The sequence below is a fragment of the Manis javanica genome, chromosome 16 (assembly GCF_040802235.1).
Source record: "Manis javanica isolate MJ-LG chromosome 16, MJ_LKY, whole genome shotgun sequence".
NCBI lineage: Eukaryota > Metazoa > Chordata > Mammalia > Pholidota > Manidae > Manis > Manis javanica.
The window spans coordinates 46,832,726-46,844,340 of NC_133171.1; the positions used below are offsets into that span (position 1 = coordinate 46,832,726).

Genomic DNA, 11,615 nt, shown 5'->3' on the forward strand with positions numbered 1-11,615 from the left:
ACACAAGCATGCAGAAACTGATAAAGGCACAGACTATATTGTTTACCCTCCATTTGCCTAGACCCAATCCCTGCACCCCAGCTTTGTGGGGATCTGCACTGGGGGCTGGGCTTGGTGTGGGGCTGCCGGTGCCACCCCCCCCCCCAGAGCTGGCAGTGCCAGGGCAGAGGGTTGTGGGGGCTGAGGCATGTTCAGTCCATCCTCTTGAGCACGTGGATGAAATAGCAGGGAATGTAGGCTTGGCCTGGATTGTAAGGCTTGAAGTCGCCCAAGACGCTGTGCTGGCACTTGCCCCCAAAGGCTGCTCGGAGCAACTCTGTGAAGGATGCCAGACGGTGTGGGTAGTAGGAGAGCCGGAACTTACTGAAATAGAGCCCCCGACCAACCATGAGGACGGGTGGCCTCAGCATGCCCCCCCCTACCCCTGACACATCACCCTATGCCTAGCCAAATGTGTACCTCAAGCCAGGAGAACCGTTCTGGCCAGCCCTGGGCACCTGCACTGTGTAGTCCAAAGTCACCATGTGGGCCTTGTTGTTCACTGTCAGCACTGATGTCGTGATGTCCTTGGTCAAGTCACTCTGTAGGTGGTGATACGGGCTGCTTAACCTCTGTATCCACTGTGGGGCCCCACCCCAGGATCACACCTCCCACTCTGGGCCCTCCCTCCCCCAGGGACCCCACCTTATAGTAGATGTTCTTTCCTGGGGGTGCACACCCTGTGCTGAGGATGTGGTCATAGTTGCGATGATCGATGACCAGCAGGCCCCCTGACCGTACCATACTTGCAATGTTCTTCAGTGCCAGCCGGTGCTCACTCTGGTCCCCTGAGCTCCAGGCAGGGGCAGAATGACTGTGTCTGCTCAGGGCCCCCAGTGCCGTCTCCCCCCCATCTTTTTCCTCCCCAGGGGTGCCAGTGCCCAGACAGAAAGGGGCAAGAAGTAAGGTCTGTTCTGGCAGGACAGCAGGTCTACAGGGGTCTGTGGAAAGGGTTACAGTCCAGAGCCATGCCCAGCGCTACGTCCTCTCACCTTTGCAGTCTGGCAAGTGGGCAAAACTGTTTCCAAGGCAGATGACAGCATCAAAGCCACCTGCTGGTGGCTGGGGCACATCTTTGTCCAGAGTCATCCAGTTGGCTTCTTCAATGACTGGGGACCAGGAAAGGGAAGAGGGATCAGGGTGGAACCATGGTACAGGCAGTACCCACCTCCACCAAGGGCAGCCCTGCCTTGGTTTCCCCCTCAAGACACACACAGGGACTCCCCATCCAGTTAGGGGGAAGGGCATCACTATGGACATGGAGGGTGAAAAGGAAAGAGGGTCAAGGGAGAAGGAAGTCAGGGTTGGGAAGGAGGGCTCTGCTCTTACAGGTTTTTATTTGAGGGTAAGGACAAGACAGTATAAGCATAATTAAAACTAGCTCCTTATACCCAATACCTCATTCTGGTGCCTAAGCCCCCTTTTCAGGGAAATGACAGTGATTTTGCTATCCCCTTAAGGAAGACAAAACGCCCGCCACAGGAGCTAAAGGAGCCCAGGGCAGAGAGAAGCAGGGCTGGGCTGGGAGGCCTGGCTGGACCTGCATACCCCACTTGTCAAAGGTGGGTTCGTGCCGCCGGTTCCAGCGCTCTTTAAGTGCATACTTCAGCATTTTGTCACTGGCATCCACGCTTGTCACACTGAAGCCCTCTTCCACCAGCATGATAGAATCCACCCTGGGCGGGTCCAAGGGTGAGAGGCAGAGAGGGGCAATCAGGGAGGCCTGAGAAGGCAAGGAAGAGGCCCTGGGCCTCTGCGACTGCGGATGTCCCCGATGTAGACACTTCTGTCTCCTAAACTCTCTCTGCTTCCTCTTCCCAAGCCCTCACCACTGACCTCAAATGACCTGGCAAATTTGTTTATCATCAGATAGATAGCAGTATCTGTTTTTTAGCACCTGTTCACAGTCAGGCACTACAGGTGTGCGTTAATCTTCATGCATAATCCTGTGAGGTCCATGGTTGTTCCCATTTGAGAGATGGGGCAAACTGAGGCTCCTAGAAGTCAAGTAACTAGTGCACAGGAGGTAGTAGGCTAGCTAGCTTGGTGGTTTACAGCGCAGGCCCAGACCCTAATCAACCTGGGTCTTCTTCTCTCCACTAGATGGGGGAGTTCTACTCCTCTGCCCACCCCCAAACTTCCACAATGCCCCCCCCCAAACTTCCACAACTGTAAATGGAATCTTACTACTCACCTCGCGGGGTTTTATGAGGTTTTTAAAAACTGGTGCATCAAAAGCTCCTGACACAGCACTTGGCAGGGCAAATATTGAACAAATGTTAACTGTTAACGCTGCCCAAGGCCATCACATGGGGAGTGATGCTGGAGCCTAGATGTGCGCTTAATTGGTCTGGTCCCAAAGCTTGGCTCTTGCGCGGCGCTGGCTTATCCTCCTGCCCCACCCCACTGTGCCCACACCCTCGCTCTCGCCCTGCGGCTCGCGGCCCCCTCCCGCTGGCCTCACCCGTTCTGCCCAGGCAGACACGCACTCCGAGCCCTGGCGTGCCGGCTCCGGGTCGGCGGAGGGGGCTGCCCGGACGTGCCCGGATGGGGTCCTGCGGCCCCGCGAGCAGGGCCGCACCGGCACCCCGCTGCCTCCGGTGCCCAACCCGGCCCCTCACCGTCCCCGGCACCCAACCCGGCGCCCGCCCGGGCTCACCCGGTGCCGCAGGCCACGTCGAGCACCCGCTGGCAGCCGTGCTGGCGCAGCAGCTCGAGCAGCCAGGCCTTGTACTCGGCCGTGCGACTGCGGGTGTCCCCGATGTAGAGCTGCCACACGCGCGCCGCCTCTCCGTCCGCGTACTGGTCCGGGAGCCCTTCAGCCGCTACCCCCAGGGAGCGGGTCCGGTACACGCTGTCCACCATCCTGCGACGCGCCTAGCTTCGCGGCCACCCGCTCCGCATTTATTGTAGGGCGCCTGCCCCCGGCCGCAGCCCCACCTGCCCAATGGCAGGTGAGCGCGGGGACACGCCCCTGCCGGGCTCTGGGCCCAAGGCTGCCCGGCCGCCGGGAGGGCGGGGCTCGCAGTTTTGGACAAGCCCTTCTCTCCGGCCTGAGGGTCCAGCCCTTGGAGGAACCCAAGGCGGGAAGGAACCCCACCCCCCACCCGAGTCGCGCCCACTTGAGCAGGTCGCTGAAGGACCGGGGAGGAGTCCGGGGGCGGGGAGCGTGAACTTGCCTATTCCACCCCTACCCGAGTCGAAAAGGAGGAGAGGACACTTCACAGCCCACTCCGAGCTAAGCGCCCGGGACTGGGCCTTCCCCAGCAAAGGAGGAAATTAGCATATCTAAAGGACTGCTGGGGGTGGGCCGGATGGGGAGTGTCTGGGGGTAGTGCTGGTCTGGCCATCTCAGTCCAGGAGCGGCTGTGGCCCAAGAGATCACCCAGCCCACCGGGCGGCAGGTGCCTCTCTGTCGCGTAGGTGACACATCAAACATTTCCCTGAGTTGCCTAAGGCGGAGTCTGGTCTTCCTATTTTTCACCAACCCAGAACCCTTCTACACTATCTGCTTTCCAGGGAGGTGCCCACAAGATGGGACAGCCAGGGTCAGAGGTGGGAGGGCTTGGTGCTCTTGCTATTATATTGCTGTCACATTATAAACTGGTAGTTTGGTTTAGTGGTCATCCACCCTTCCGCCCCAAAGCAGAAGGTCTCTTCCGAGGATCATACCCTGGACAGACGTGGATTCAGGAGGAGGACACCACTTGGGAGGAAGCCCAAAACAGCAAGAGCAGCCTTACCCACCTGTGTTTGTTCTGGCTTCAGAAAAAGCAGGTATGAAATTTAGAACAAAGGAGCCTCCCCTCCTCCCACCCTTTTATTATCTATAAAATTTGGGAGCTAGAGGAACCCCAAAGCTCCTGTAATCATTATTTACCTTCTATTTTTAGCACACAGAATGCCTCAGATGGGCCTTTCCATGCCCAAGTAATGGAGTCTCGTGCTGATGCGGACCCAATAGACAGGTCTTTGGCAACAGGCTTAGAACGGCACTGTACTGAGGAGCTGCAAGTAGACCCAGAGTTTTCTTGTCAGAATATTCTGGAGATCTGCTTGACCACTCCTAGGCTTTAGAGAAAAAAAATCTCATGCTAAAAGAATTATCCTCTCAGTGTGGGCAGCAATCTGTGTGCTCTGTCCCTGCATTAATGCATAATATCAAGGCCTCTGTCTAGGATGTAGGCTTTTTTTAAGTATGAGGCTTCTCTAAGAAAATTGGTTTATTCTTTGGATAGGAAAATGTGTTCTTTACTTAAAATAAACAATATTGATTTTACCCTAAATCAGAAGGAAATTAACCAATTATTGTACTATAAGAAGCTGAGAGTTAACTCTGTTAAGTAACAATTTGGTCTTATGAAATGAATTTTAAGGGAATCCAGACCTATTGAATTATTTAGTTTTGTCATATTGGAGTTCTGAAATGCACTTAATAAGTTTGAAGAAAAATGAAGAATGATCTTAAATTAGAATAACAACCAAAACGATAGGGAAAAAACTTCCTTGTCACTACTTACAAATGGATTGGCTGGATATAAAACATTTGAAAAGTTAATTGGCCTTTATTTAAGTCAACAGGTCATAAAGTTTACCAGACTCTTTCGGGTCTCAATATTTAGGGACAAAGCATGGATTTGTAAATTTAGACATCTCTGTCCAACCTTTCATTTAGAATTGCCATTCAAAGATTTAGGAGCTGTTTGATAAAACTAACTCCAGAAAAAGTATGTTAAGTCTGTTCTTTTGTTTCTTCTAGAAACAAAATTACCTAGGGGAAAGAAAAGGAAAAATACTACTTACAGCTATTTAAGTAGTCGCTTTCTGGTTTGGTGTAACATGATTCCTCACCTCCTCCCCAGGGAAGTTCTCTTCTTGTCCAGAAATTATTTCAGCTTTTTTTTCTTTCCTGTTTTAAAACAAAGTTGTTTGCATTTTCCCTGAATATTTGTATAAGATTTTTGTGGTGGTTTGTAGCCTTTGGAGGCTAAAGGCCATACTCTATATACTGATAAGGATTTTTATTTAAATAATTGGTTTTATTTACACCTGAGGCTTACTACTTTTGAAAAATATAAAATTTTACCCACAGAACTATAGTAAGATTTTTAAAAATAATACGAATGCTGGATTTAAAAAAATTATATGTTGTGAGTAGCTTCTCATTGTACTTTCCACTTCAAAGATAAGATTATTGTTCTGAAGTCCATTATTTGATTTCTTCCTCATCCAGAGATATTTAAGAAAATGTGGAGATCATAGTGCACAAATTTCATGGACCTTTTTCCTTCCTCCCTCCCGCTTTCCATCCCCCACTTCTTTCCTTCCCTCCCTTTTCTTTCTCTCTCTTTCTTCTTTTCCTTCCTTCCTTCACTTTTAACTCTCAAAAACATAAGTGGATGTGCTGCGACTTGTTTAATCATTCTCCAACATGTAAAATGCTCCCACAATTTTCTAAGGGAGTGAACACATGCATGATTATGATCAAACCATTTTCCAAAAGGAATTTTTCTATTAATTGATGCTGTCACCCAAAATAAATATTTCAGCTCTTCTCTACATGAACATGTTGCTGATATTTCACTAGATAGAAAATTGTATCTAATCACTGTAGTCTTCTTTAATTACTACAAAAGGTACCAAGTAAATGCAGTCCTTCATCTCTAAATTGTTCTTCCATGTCCTGTGCCCACTGAAATATATTAAAACTGCTTTATTTGTTAGTCCCTGTGAATTTTAGATAACACAAATCTGAGGCCCTGGGCCATGAAACAAAAGATCACAGAGTATAAATCAATTTACATAAATAAATGTGATGTAACTGAAAATAGGAATAGGTAGCTATTTTTAATATGCAAAACTGATTATTTGGAATTGTCTGAAAAGACTAAATTCTTCATCCCCAAAAGTATGATATGTTTCCAAAAAGATTTTACCTTGGGAATACGGCTGCAACTGGACAAACTCCAAGGCACAATTCCTCTTCCTATTAGAGGACATATTCAAACCCTAGAATTGTGAAATATACATATATACATACATACATATATATACACATGTATATATACATATGTCTCTTTGTGTGTGTATGTGTATATGTAAGTATATATATATATATATACATACAGCAACTGCAAGTGGAAGACATCTGGCTGTTTTCGATTCAGAACAGGTAGAAATTAGTTTTTCAGACGATGGAACAGCATTTCCAAACTCCAGTCCAAGCCACTGAAAAAAAGTTTTTCCTGCTGTGTCTCCCCAGAGTGAATGCCAGGACACTATGGGATGGGCGGGAAGCCACCCATCTGCACAGACTCTGCTAATGGATTTGTCACAATGGATCCCTTTTGGACTTTTAAATAAACCACGTAAGACTCATTCTGCTTTAATAAAGTCCTGTTAAATTAGTGTAAAATTGGTCCCTATAACAATATCCATCATATCATAGATAAATTTTCACAAATGCCTAGGGTGCCTAAATGGTTTTCTTGGCTTCACTGGAGATGGATGGTAATTATAGATTTGCTTTGTTTATGTCACCGTATTCCTATTATGTTAATATATGTGTGCAAATTAGTAGTTTAAAACCTATACATACTTAAGGTACTATACAAGAAGATATGTCAAAGAAATAATCAATCCTCCCAAGTTTCCTTCGTATGCTACATCTATAGCTTTTCTTCTTCCTTCCTAATTACAACCCTTAAATAGAATTCGTGCCTCATATCGAATTTACCGAGTATCATAATTCCTCCAGGTGGTAAAGATACCTTGAGACAAGTGCTGGGCATAGAAGCCACAGGGCATAAATCTGCAAAGAAGTAAAAAGCTAACCTTTGCAAACAATATGGCTTCTCTCTCACTTACCAACTTTACATTTCCCTGTATGGCCCCGGAAGATGACTGGTTAGCCAGAGACGGGTAAGATTCCTCAAGGGAGGAACAACCTAAGACAGGCACAGTCGCAGGGGGGCCATCAGGTGAGAATTTGGGGATCAACAGAGGTGAGGCTCAGAACCTCACCCCCCCTGCTTTGAGAGAAATCTTCTGTATCCGTGGATGTCTTGATGCCCTTGTCTAGCCTGGATTAATACTTAGTCCATAGGCACACACCTGATCATCTGATCATCTACATTTGCCTTCTTACAGCACTAAACTATGTTTTCTACCTTTATCTTGCATCTACCTACCACTTCGGCATTTTATTAAAAATAAAAATAATAATAATAGTAGGAGAAATGGGGGATCAACATATAGATCAAGTACAAAAATCAAACGAATATTCATATTTGACCTGATTGTTTATAGGTCATATTGCATGATCAAAACCGAAAGTTTCTGTGATGAATGCCCTTGTACTGTTCACCATGTAAGAATTTATTCACTATGTAAGAATTCGTTCACCATGTAAGAACTTGTTCGTTATGCTTCAGAAAATTGGAGACTGACGAGAATTAGGCTTGAGATGGATTAATGATTGTACATTGAGCGTTGACCCCCCTATACTGAATTTTATTGTTGTTAACAACCATTTGATCAATAAATATGAGAGATGCCCTCTCAAAAAAATAAAAAAAAAAAAAAAAAAAAAAAAAAAAAATTGGTCCCTATATCAGTGGGTTGTACCACACTGAACACCACTGTAATGGCGGCTGCATTACTATTAAGCTTAGTGTACCTATAAGAAGCCCACCAAATGTGTAAGAGGTGAGGTCCTCTGACTATTGCACACTTTGTTAAAAGAAGTTTTAAGGTAGGCCAACATCCAGTATTTAAGGTAGGCCAACATCCAGTAAGATCTCTTTGGTAAATACCAATCTGCTCACTCTTCTTCCACAGAAAAAGGATATACACTTTGAGCCTTCATAACAGGCTGAGGGTTGCTCCTTGAAACTGGTGACTTAGCACATGCCATCCTATCTTGATGTGACAAAGAATAAAATACCAAGACCAAGACCACCACCTTGGCGGGTAATTCCTAACAAAATAACATCTGGCTTCTTGAGTGTCTATTTTGTTTTGTTCTGGTTTGCACAGAGAATTTTTTATATTTTAGAGGGGTTGGGGGTAATGGATGTCACTTACCCCTGGAGCTGATGATGGAATCAGCCTGCGTCTCATCCTTCTCAGTGCAACACCTCCCTCTACAGAACCACAATCATTTTAATGGAAGTCTAAAGTTCTGTTGGCCTGTACAACCTTAATAGATAGTACAATTTTAAAGAAAGAATGAAAAAAAATGGATTCCTCTTAAATTGAAGAGAAGCCAGCCCTTAAGGGCAGCATTAAGGGTTAAGCTGGTTTTAAGCTATACACAGCCTTAACCTTTGAAAACAGAGAAAGACCTGCAGGTTAACTTACTCCTAATTGCACTCCCAATAGTGAACCCTGAAGACATAGAAGACTGCAGCTGGTCTGCCTTCTAGAAGAGAGACACATTAGAGGATGGTGTCTTAAGTCCTTAAGCTGTAGCTGCAGGGTACTGTGGCGTTATGGACACTGAAACCATTCCACCTGAGCCCATGACCTGGTGGGGCCACTCATTAAATGTATGACCCTGGGCCAGTTATTTAACCTTTCTGTGTTTCACTCATTCAAGAGATACTTATTACACAACTATGTGATAGACACTATACTAAGCGCCAGGGCCACAACAGTAAAACAGACAAAAATCTATGTTTTTTTTTTTGGGGGGGGTGGCTGTTTCTGGGGAGATAGTTAATGTTTCATGATCTGGGTGCTGGTGACTTGGGGTGTTTGTAAAAACTGCGTTATACACTTACACGTACTTTTCTGTGTATGTATTTTGCTTCGATGAAGCTTTTAAAAATCCATAGCCTTGTGGAGATTATAGCTGTGCTAAATGAGTTAGTGCTATAAGGCACGTAGAGCTGTGCTTGCCACATAACAAGCACTTGAATAACTGGCTACTATTACTCTTCCAGTGAAACTCTTCAACAGAGCCAAGTAGGCCATCAGGTGGCTCTGCTGCCAGGATTAGTACAGTCTTTCCATAAACTAGCTAGGCATGGACCATACATCTGTTGTGAAAAAACGTATTTACTGTCTTTCAAGATCAAAAAATGAGTTGCTCACACTTGAGAACTAAACTGATGCGGGGCTGCTGTGAACATTGGACGGGTTGTGCACTGCACAAAGTCTCTATATTTAAAGGGCTGCCATTCATATCATAGACCTCCTGGGTTTATGTATTTTTTTAAAAATCATTTTCTGGTAGGAATTCTGATGGTGTCTTATTCTAAAAAAACTTACATTAAAGTAACTTTTTGACAGATGGAAGTAAAGGTGTCAAGAGCATTATTTTCCAACCTGCAAAAAGGTGCTGCATAAAAATACCACCCTGGAACTTGGAAATAAAGGGAGGAGCATGCCTCCTAGGAACTGCCCTTTAAAATGATGCAGCTGCCTCTGAGACTATAAAGCCCCAAACCCTGAGGCTGGACTTGAGGGCCCGTGGTTCTTTTAATCACTGGACTGGAACAAACTGGCCTCCTGGCTTGTCCATTGGCCTTTGTAGTTCTGGATGGTCTCCAACAAAAACACACACCCTCTGGGGTTCTGACAAGTTGTGTTTCTGAGGACAAAACCCTGCCAGTGTGACTTCTTTGAGGTCCTGCCCCCTCAGCATAACACCCTACACTTCTCCTGGCAAAATGGGTTCCAGCTGCCTCATCAAGAACCATGACAGATGTTTGTTAAGCATGTAGACTCTTAGGTCCCTGAAGTGGGCCCAGACATCTCTGTTTAACAAGCATTCCAAGGGACTCATGTACAGCTGAGTTTAGGAAATCCTGTTCTAATAGGGTGCCTAACAAAGGGACTGGAATCGGGCAAAATCTATGAGCTCAGTCAGTCCCTTCACCTTATGGAGGGAAAGGGTGTGGGGAAGTGGGAGGCAATATTCAAGTTCAAAAAGGTACATGAATGGACTAACAGTTACCAGGGAGAAAAGGACTGGGGAGGAAGGGTGGGAAGGGAGGGATAAGGAGGAAGGGGGTAAAGAAAGGGGGCATTATGATTAGCATGTATAATGGGGGGGCACGGGGAGGGCTGTACAACCCAGAGAAGATAAGTAATGATTCTGTAACATCTTACTACACTGACGGACAGTGACTGTAATGGGGAATGTGGGGGGAACTTGGTGATGGGGGGAGTCTAGTAAACATAATGTTCCTCTTGTGATTGTAATGATACCAAAAAAAAAAAAGACACGTATGTGTGGTGGGGAGAAGAAAAGAAAACCTGACAATGTGGATCCTGCCATCGCCTTTTCTAGGCTGGGCCAGGGAAGAGGCTGCCTTGTCTGGTGAGTGGACAGCTGGTGAGGACACAGCATGCCTGGCCCTGTGGGGAGCAGGGGGGAGAGAGGGCACCATGTGGCAGCCACAGGTCAAAGAGCAAAAGCAGTCACAGCGCTATCTGCCCTCTGGTCTGGGACTAGGCCTGGATTGGGTCACTGGGCCAACACCCCAGTAGGGGATAGGCCTTTGTCCATCCTACTGTAGGACCAGTGAAGCTCTGGGGACAGACATGTCAGGTACTGAAGTGCTATGGTTAGTGACAAAATGGGGGAATCAGAAACTGATCACCAAATCCTAACAGTCCAGGGGGCTGCAAATGGTTCCCCAGCGCTCAGTTCTAGCACGGGAACAAAGTCCAGGATGGGACCTGAGTCTATACTGGAGTCTCACTGCCCAGAGACCCTTCAACAGGGGGCAGTGTTAGTCCTGGAGTTGTGAAGGTGGGCAGCTAGACCAAAAAAGTTATCAGCCTCCAAGGGCCTATTCAAAGCTTCACTTGCCAGAGGAAAAAAACTTTTGTTTGCTCCACTCTCTATGCTTGGCTGTTCCAACTTGGGGGGCAGGGAAGAGGGGCTGAGCCCAGGCTACAGGGGGCCCCTGGTCCCCAGTTCAGACCCTGGAGCCTCTTCATCAGCAGCTTACGGGCCTGGTGTATTCCCTCCTACCCACTGGGCCCAGCAGGGGGCACCTCCATGTGGGTACTTACAGGGTACCTGGTGGGGGTGCAGGCCTGGGCAACCTTCAGCCATTCTCTCATTCTGAGAAGCAACAGCTGCTTCCTATTTTCTTTTTAGAAGAGGCTTGTTGGTGGAGGTGGGTTTAGACAAAGAAATCAAACCAGTTCAATAGGAATTATACCACCACTGCTAGGTGTTGGGGAAAGGGGCCCTGGCAGCTGTGGAGTAGTAGAACCACAATGGACTTGGAGGGTGAAAACAAGAGCTGAGTGCCAGCTTATTAACAGCAGGACTTAGAGCATGTTGCCTGATAATCCTGTTTCCTTTTCTACAAAATGGGGCTAACAGCACCCACCCCTGAGTGCACTGCAAGGGCTAAAGTCAAAGCACAGTGAACACATGCAATTGTCATCACTATTGCCACTGCTGCCCCATCCCTGCCCCCTGCCCTCAGGACAGACAGACTGGGGGGTTATCTGAGCCTCCCACCCCTTCTCCCTAAAGGCCAGCCTTCGGTACTCTTCCCCTGCTCCTGAGGAAGGTGGTATAACCAGCTGCTGTTGGGGGACGGGGGCGT

The 11,615-nt window shown here is 47.1% G+C and overlaps 1 protein-coding gene and 1 long non-coding RNA gene across 3 annotated transcripts; one reads left to right on the plus strand and one right to left on the minus strand.

The window, feature by feature from the left end:
• Positions 1 to 15: 15 nt before the first annotated feature.
• GNMT (glycine N-methyltransferase) lies at positions 16 to 3,069 on the minus strand. Of its 2 annotated transcripts, none has more exons than XM_037005451.2 (6): positions 2,699 to 3,069; positions 1,588 to 1,715; positions 1,032 to 1,148; positions 685 to 827; positions 460 to 581; positions 16 to 316 (listed from the first exon to the last, which is right to left on the minus strand). In XM_037005451.2, exons 1-6 carry the CDS (start codon positions 2,902 to 2,904, stop codon positions 58 to 60), a joined length of 975 nt encoding a protein of 324 aa, XP_036861346.1. In that variant the 5' UTR covers positions 2,905 to 3,069; the 3' UTR covers positions 16 to 57. The 2 variants fall into 2 exon arrangements, with proteins under 2 accessions (XP_036861346.1, XP_017512535.1); XM_017657046.3 differs by having other exon boundaries at positions 16 to 363; positions 2,699 to 2,930.
• A 193-nt stretch (positions 3,070 to 3,262) lies between these two features.
• On the plus strand, positions 3,263 to 8,011 carry LOC108395060 (uncharacterized). The gene is made up of 3 exons (XR_001852585.3): positions 3,263 to 3,816; positions 6,302 to 6,407; positions 7,879 to 8,011. It is a non-coding gene; the product is annotated as an uncharacterized lncRNA (long non-coding RNA).
• The last annotated feature ends 3,604 nt before the right edge of the window (positions 8,012 to 11,615 follow it).